An 8,500-nucleotide genomic window follows, 5' to 3' on the forward strand; every position below is an offset into this window, starting at 1 on the left:
ACAACTATTAATTCACCATATCCCTGTCCCCTTCCCCCCTGCCAAGTACATGAGGGGAAAACCTTTTTTAATTTTAAGTGTGTCTAACTGGTTTTCTCTAATCATGTCAGTGTCAAGTCCTTCAAGGCATAGATAAGGATATTGACAGTTTGTTCGGTTATTTTATGCAGAGTAACAAGCTGTGATATATTTTTCTGGCATTGTGTTTTCTTGAGCAAGTGTCCCATATTTTATTTCCTCTCATAATGAACCTGATTGGGGATCAGGGTCAATTTTTAAACTGGTATGGATCTAATACATGTTGTGTGTGTTTTTTCCTCTTCTAGATTTGATTGATCCTGTGACCTTAGATACCCCACTGTCTAAAAATCTTGTGGCACAGATTAGTGCTCTTGCTCTTCAGCTGGACTCGGAAGACCTCTACAGCTACTCTGGAAGCCAGCTGTTTGAAATGCATGAAAAACTTGGGACCATGGCAAACTCTATAATAAGAAATCTACAGTCACGTTGGAGATCGACAGCCCATGAAAATTCTTAGTATTTTAAGAGAAATGTAAAGTTTTTCACCAAGTTATTTTTTGGTTTTTTAGAAATATCCATACCATTTAAAGAAGAAACTTTGTAAAGTTGGTAAAATAACCAAGTCCTGAAAGGCAATGAATTACTAGGTCAGTTTTATAAGTTAATTAGATCTTCCCTACTGTATTTTCTTGGCCAGTACACAATAGTTTTTTAAGAAATTTAAATGTTACTGAAACTTGAAAGCAAAAGAAATATACATACTTTTTTTCATGCTTTAACTCATGCATATTTTGGTATAGTTCATGCAAAAGATTTTAATTAAAATAGAAGAAAAGTTTTATTTACACTTTATTGAATTGATAGAGATGTTTATACTCTTTCAAAATATTTATATTTGTTGTGCCTGGTGGAACACCTATACTGAGATACAGAAGAATGAGAGCATTTCCTGAAGATTACAGCTGTAGAGACTCTGGAACACCAAGTTTCAACTTGTTGGACGTTAAAATAATAATGGCTGAATTCACTAAGATTCTATTCATTTGGCATTGACAAATACGTGTACAGCAGCCTTTGTGAAAATGTTCTCTTAGAAAGTATAGTGTTCAGTCTTAAATGCATGACTTTGTACATTATGTATAGAAGACAATGTTTTTTAATTTATAAAGTTCAGCCTTCATGAATTGCATGAGTTTTTCTGCAGCTTTCTGTGAATACTATTGTTTTGTGTAATAGAAACATTTGTATATATTTAATATCAAAATAACCGTATGGATAGTAAAAGTACTTGGACCTACTGTGGATATTCGTAGGTGTCTTTATCTACAAATAAAGCAACAGATAGTTTTGTATTTAGTTAAAACAGGAGTTTATTTTCTAAAATGTCCAGAATAATTAAAATTATTAGAACCAGAAAATGTTACATGCCACTACCTTTTTTCTTATGGTTTGGAAAAGGATCCCAGCCACTGGAAAATGTGCCTCCCTCATATGTTTCTTCTTAATGGAGAGTTATCCTGGATATTTTTATTGCAGGTTGTACTATAGACCGTCTGTACAGACACCTGGTGTTTCACATAGATTGAAGACTAAACTTGGAAGACATTTGAAACTGCCATTTTTGTATGTATGTTTTTGTCAAGTTAAAAAGATTAGGATATATAATTAAACCATTTGTAAATTTTACCAAGTACTTAGTGCCTGCATTCACACATTTGTTTCATAGGTTTTATTTATTTATTTTGTTTTGTTGTTTTTGAGATACAGTTTCTGTAGCCCAGGCTAGCTCTGAACTTTTATGATCCTCCTGCCTCTGCTGTCTGTTCTGGTATTGCCTGTGTTTGCCACCATGCCCAGCTGTGTTTTGTGTTTCCCCCAGGATATACTTTGCTTGTTTTCTGAGTAAAATCAGTGAGTGATCTTAGTTTCAAACTTAACCTCTACTTAGAAAGACACTGCAATTTAAAGCCATTGCCTTTTGTAGTTTAAGGTCTCCTTTTTTCCAGCAGAGAAACCACCCTGCTGCCGCACCTAAATTAACGTTGGTGGCACTTTTCGTAATCATAAATCATTATAGATATTTTTGGGACTTAGTATATTTACCTACAAAGAGGGTCATAAAAATTGTGGGATTGTTGCACAAGGACTTAGGAGTCAATAATGAAAGAGAAAAAGACTAGTGTTTAAAAACCTTGATAATGATGGTTTGCACGAACACTCAGTGAGTAAGAATGATTAGCCAGGAGTATAGGGATGTATGGAACAGCTCATTGTACAAACTGCATTCTTTAACTCTGGTTTCTCACTTGGAGGTACAGCTAAGTTCTTAGGGGGTTCAAAGTATAGCAGGAGGTGTGGCAAATGGTTTTCTTAAAATTCCTGAATTTAATAAACACATATCTGAGTTAAGCATAGTTCAGTGAGATATGGTAATAAGTCAGTTTATTGAATCTTCATTGTTATATATAAGGATGAATCACCTTATTTTTGATACTCTGGCTTAGCTTTTTTCCCTATTCCTAAAATAGCATTAATATTTCTGAGTGGACCCTAAAGAGTTGTTTTACTGTTCCATGGAACCCCTTTCTTCAGATCTAGAGCAGACTAGATGGCACAGTGAAAATGGTGCTTTCCCCTAATCCTGATTATGGCTTTGAGTTCCATTCTTGATCCACGTGGTAGAAAGATAGTGGTCCCATGACCTCTGTATGTACTTGGTGCACACACATGTACGTGTATACACATGGAAATACGATGTAATTTAAATTTTTAAAAAAGACTTATTTTCTGTGCATGAGTATTTTGTTTGCTTGTATAGATGTGTACCATGTGCATGCCTTGGTGCCTGTGACAGTCAGCAGAAGTCACCTAATCCCTAGGAGCCAGAGTTGCAGACAGCTGTGAGGTACCTTGCGGGTTATGGAGATGAACCCAGGTCTTCTGAAAGAACAGCAAGTGCTGTTAATTGCTGAGCCATCTTTTATCTTTTTTTTTTTTTTTTTAAGACGGTATAAAGTGTATTTTTCATGTCTCTGAATATAGTTAATTTTTGTTCAAACTGAGTTCATTACTGAAGATGCCATTCTGTTTTAGCAAGTTAAACTACTGAGTACTGAAGGGTCTTAGATTGCATTTCAAGTAGTGGTAATGAGTCTAATTAATAGGGCTGATGTAGTTTCTAAGTAGAATTTAAGTCTAAAGATTAAAAGTACATTGTTGAATGACATCGTTCTTGGACTCTTTTAGTACAACTTAAAGGTAGCCAGGAACTCACATATTTAGAATGCCAATAATTTAAATTTTTAATTGGATGCTGAACACAGTGCTTACGCCTGTAATTTCAACACTTGGGAGGCTGAGGTCTCTTTGTGCTGAGGTCAACTTGGTCTACAGAAAAGAACCTCTTTAAAAACCCGATAATTTGGGGGAAATAGAGTATTAAAAATACATTAACGTTCTGCAAAAAGTAGCTGGAGAGTTTGGTTTAAGATACAGATATGAAAATTATAAAGGATTGGTTCTGAAGTTGATGGAAATACTTAATACTGTTACTGGCTATGCTTCCAGACATGACTGATTAAGACTCAGATTTCATTTTATTATTTGTATTTGATTTTAGAGGCAGTTTGTCAGGTCCACAAGCTGTAGAACAATTGTGGGCATTATTGGCTCAGGCAGAAACCTATGCTTATTTCCAAAACTCTCAGGCTGGCCTCTTGCTTTAGCCTCCCAAATGTTTCAACATTTAATAGGCGTCCTAATTTTGCGGTGTCTGACAACTTAGTTAACTTATGTCTGTGTTGTGCCTGGCTTTATATATTGCTCTTTGGTAGTATCCATTAAAGTCCCATGCCCTTTAAGTTTTAGTTTTGTAGTTCCTTTTAAAAGTGCTCTTACCAGCTATGTGACTTCACTGAGTTCTTAGAATAGATGGTAAATGTTACAATTTTGTCACAGCATTTCTTCCTATATAGAATAAACCTTTCTTCAATTAAAACACATGACCCGATCTAAGATGTAAAAAAGAACAACCTCTATCATGTAACGTCTATGCTTCTGTTATAGAAGAAGGAAAGTTATCTTTCCGGTTTGTAATTGGGTATAGAACTAACTTTTTAACATTAACACATGCTTGTTAGTACACAGGGAAGTGGTAGAGGGGCAGGGGCAGGGGCAGGAAAGCTGAATTTGGTTTTGAGGCAGTCTTACTTTAGTCTCAGCTGGCATCAAACTTAGGGCAATCCTCCAGCTTCAATCAAAAATAAGTTTGAAACAAGGTTTTTTGTTGTAGGCCTGGCTTCCCCTATAGATTAGGCTGGCTGGCCTTTTGGAGAGATCAGGTTGCCTCCAACTTCCCTGTGTAGGCATTAACAGTGTGCACTACCCCACGACTCTCACTTAGCCAAAAATTTGATGATAAAGCCATTTGGTGGAAGGACAAACAATCCTATAGTTTGAAAATAGTGGTTGTTTGGAATGTTTTTCTATCATGCATAACACAGTACCTTTTCCCAATTAATATGATTGACTGTTTTAAACGATACAGTTGGGGTGTGTTAAGCAGCTTGTCTAATTTTAGCCATGGGTAGAGACAGGAGCAAGAGATCAAAGTGAGAAAACTATTTTATACATAGTTTAATAAATGTCTAAAGCATTTTAGTTTTTATATAAGAATTCTCTTAAGAAACTGGAATCGAGTGTAGAAGGATAGCTTAGTCAAGCAAGTGATGCCTTACCTCCTGCGTTTCTGTGTATGTGTATGTGCTTTGCCTGTGTTTATGTGTATGCATCATGTATATGATGTGTCCACAGAGGTCAGAAAAGAGGGCACATCTTCTGGAACAGATGGTTGTGATGCTAGGAATTGAACTTGGGTCCTTGAGAAGAGCAGCCAGTACTCTTAGTTACTGAGTCATCTTTCCAGCCCCACTTTCTCTTCTTTTAAACAATTGGGAAGACTTTTTTATAGGTATTTTGAAGCAGATGAAGAAATAGTTCTTTCTATATTCGAGTATCCAGAAGTAGTAGTGTGGCAGTCAGGCTGTGTTTGGCTGCTTTGGATAACAGTTAAGTAATCTGAAATTAGCTTACAGTCCTCAAGTATTTATTTGCCTCTTAATTTATAAGAGTTTGTCGGTCCTCGTTAACCGGATGATTTTGTTCATGTTTGGTATGTGGTCAGTTTAGTTCCTGCCAGGCTGGTCTGAGCTCCTTTTCGATTATCCTGAAAGTTTGCCTTCATAAGCTCATCCTGGCTGTGAGTGCTTCCCTCGTGTTCTAATGCACATGTAGTGTGAAACAACTACTTACTTTTGGTGAGGCAGTTGCTTTCAGTCCATTTTAAACACTGTTCTGCTAATAGCCTTAACAAATTTGGACTAGTCATTTGTTAATATTTTGCTGCCCTTTGGGTAAAGTTTAGTTTATACTCAAAAGTATATTTGATATTTTCTAACTTTAAATTAAAATTTAACAGAAATGTCTGTTAATTCTATTAACAACACTAGTAGCAGAGAAATAAGGGCACCATTCTAAGGGGCTGTGTTATTAGCAGTCTTGGGAACGGGCAGTCCTACTCTTAGTGTGTCAGGCACATGATTGTTGAGAATCTTTGCTTCATAGTAAAATTTCTCATGAGTAGTTGGGAGTTGGCTGTAATAATTTGCCATTTGAGACTGATTATTTTTAAATGTACTTTTATTTAAAATAAAAGTATAAAACTAATTTCTGGTGCTTGTTTTTGTTTCTTGATTTTGATATCTGGTTTGTATTATTGAGACCTGAAGGAAGTAAGAATAACAAGATTCAGTACCAATATTTACAAGCATTATGGCATGGCAACAAAAAAATCACCCCCTCACCCTCCCATTTTCCTGGGTTGCTATGTAAAGTTCCTGGTTTGTTCTGTTCTGTTTCATAGGTTTCTAAATTCATAGTTATTAAATAATATGTTATAAAATTCTGCATTATTTATGTTCCAGTGTTTGTAGGCACAAAACTAGGGTCATTTGAACTATGATCATTTGGAAAGCAGTAACCTCTATTCAGAGACTATATCAGTTTGGTTTGGTCTGTAGACAGGTTTCTGGGGGCATTTCCTGGTTAATGATTGAGGTGGGAGAGACCAGCCTTCTGTGGATGGTGCCACCCTTGGACAGTTAGTCCCAGATTGTATGAAAGACGGGCTGGTTGAACCAGAGTTTCTCCATGGTCCCTGCTCCATTCCTGTCTCCAAGTCCTGTTCTGCTTGAGTTCATACCCTGATTTTCCTCAGTGATGGACTGTGAGCAGTATGTATTAGTTATGTTTCTATTGCTGTGATAAAATACTGTAACCAAGGTAACTTATAAAGGCTTAATTGAAGCCTACAATTGTAGAGGGATTGATATTCATCATGGTGGGGGACTTGTTTGAAAGAGGCATGGCACTGGACCAGCAACTGAGAACTCACATCCTGATCTGTCTAAATATCGCTGGGGACAGGGGGAAGCTTTTTGCGAAACCTTAAGACTTTCCCTCAGTGCTCTACCACCAATGAAACACTTCCTAATCCTTCCCTCCTTCCCAAACAGCCAACAGGATATTCAGATACCCACAAGCTTTATGGGACACCTTATTCAGATCATCACTGCATGTAAGCTGACTAAATCACAATGAATATCCCCCACCCCCCAACAAAGCCAGGGGTTATGGCACTGGCACCCCTTTAATCTCCCAGCACTTGGGAGGCAGAGACGGGGGATCTCTTTTAAGTTCAAGGACAGCTAGAGAGCTACATAGAGAAACCCTGTACCAGATTTAAAAACTCTGACCAGAACAGAAATTGGTAATAGAAGCTTGGGATATTGCTGCGACAGACCTGGACATGTTTTCCCATAACATGTTTGGAAGTATTGAATGGGAAAGCCATTGATTGTTGTGTGGACACTTAGAAGACAGGAATGCTCACAGAAATGCAGGTGATTGCGCCTTTTTTTGGTGAGGTTTCAGAAGGAAATTTGAGACCCTCAAGTACTCATTCATTTGAGTAGTGTTTTTTTTTTTTTTTTTTTTTTTTTTTTTTTTTTTTTTTTTTGGAGCTGGGGACCCAACCCAGGGCCTTGCACTCACTAGGCAAGCGCTCTACCGCTGAGCTAAATCCCCAACCCCTTGAGTAGTGTTTTATATTAAGAATCTGTCTTCAGATCAGTTAAGACTGAAGACTCTGTAATGCTTTAGAACTCCAGAGACTAGAACCATTGATTTTACTGAGAATTGATGTTGTCTAGCTGGGGTTGAGAACTCAGTGAAGGCCAGCATCACTGAGGTGAAATATGGTTAAGTATTTTCTTGTGTTCAGCAACTAGTTGTGGTCCTGAGGGCACCAAGGAGTCATCTCAAGCTCTCAGTTGAGTAAATCCCACATTCAACTAGCGTGGAAGCTAAGAGATTGAAGAGATTGAAGCTAAAGACACTTGTAAATTGGAGAGTCCAGAACTGTTGTAGGTGTGAAGTGAAGCCAGCCTAAAATTACAAAAAAACATGATGGACTGGGGTTGTTTTTCTTTTTTTTGTTTTTTTTTGATTTGCCTATTGACCTGAGATTTGGGTATAAGGAAGGGTTATAGTTAAACAGTGATGGTTGTGTGTGTCAGACTGACAAGGATTCAGTTGGGCTGTAGTTTTTCTTAGCTTGTCACAAATGAACCATTTGAAAAGAGGGAACCTCAGCTGAGCATGCCTGTGTCAGATGGGCCTGTAGACAAGTTCCAGTTATTTTCTTTCTTTTCTTTTTTTAAAGAAATACTCTGTGAGTATACTGTTAATCTTTAGACACACCAGAAGAAGGCATCAGATCTCCTTACAGATGGTTGTGAGCCACCATGTGGTTGCTGGGAATTGAACTCAGGACCTCTGGAAGAGCAGTCAGTGCTCTTAACCACTGAGCCGTCTCTCCAGCCCAACTTTTTTTTTTTTTTTTTTTCTTAATTGGTATGGGAGGGACCAGCCCAGATGCTCCTGGGGTGTATAATAGGAGGACAGGCCAAACAAGCCATAGGGGTCAAACCAAGTAAGGAGCTTTCCACCGTGGCCTTCAACTTAATTCTTGCTTCTTCCTACCTTGAGTTCCTGACTTGGCTTCAAGTTGCTGAGGTCAATGGCAAGGATCACAGAAAGCAAGCTAACAGCACTGATCAAGTTCTGGGCCTCTTTCCATGCTTTCTGGTCATGTCCTAGCAGAGCAGGGTTTGGAGGGGAGCGGCTTACAGAATCATCACTCAAATCTTTGTCTTTAGTATCTCTTTTGGTGTGCCTTTTTGCCCACATTTACTTCCCTTGAAAGGACAGCAGACCTATTTTGCTAAACTCATCTAAACATGAATGAAGCAGGGCGGGGCATGATATAATCCAGAACATTTAAGCATGAGTTAATTTTTTCCTCTTTATACAATAAAGGTGAAATAAGTGGTCTTGAGGTCCTCTGCAGCTTGGTAGTCCT

General features: G+C 37.8%; 1 protein-coding gene across 1 annotated transcript in view; it reads left to right on the forward strand.

Annotated features, from left to right (window-relative positions):
• Rif1 (replication timing regulatory factor 1) overlaps window positions 1–1,714 on the forward strand; it is a 48,491-nt gene extending 46,777 nt beyond the window's left edge. Inside the window, 1 exon segment of the mRNA XM_032903279.1 lies at window positions 327–1,714. Within this exon segment, the coding sequence (XP_032759170.1) occupies window positions 327–538 (212 nt within the window). The 3' untranslated portion in view covers window positions 539–1,714.
• Window positions 1,715–8,500: the final 6,786 nt, after the last annotated feature.

This window comes from Rattus rattus, chromosome 5 (genome assembly GCF_011064425.1).
Source record: "Rattus rattus isolate New Zealand chromosome 5, Rrattus_CSIRO_v1, whole genome shotgun sequence".
NCBI classification, from domain to species: Eukaryota; Metazoa; Chordata; class Mammalia; order Rodentia; family Muridae; genus Rattus; species Rattus rattus.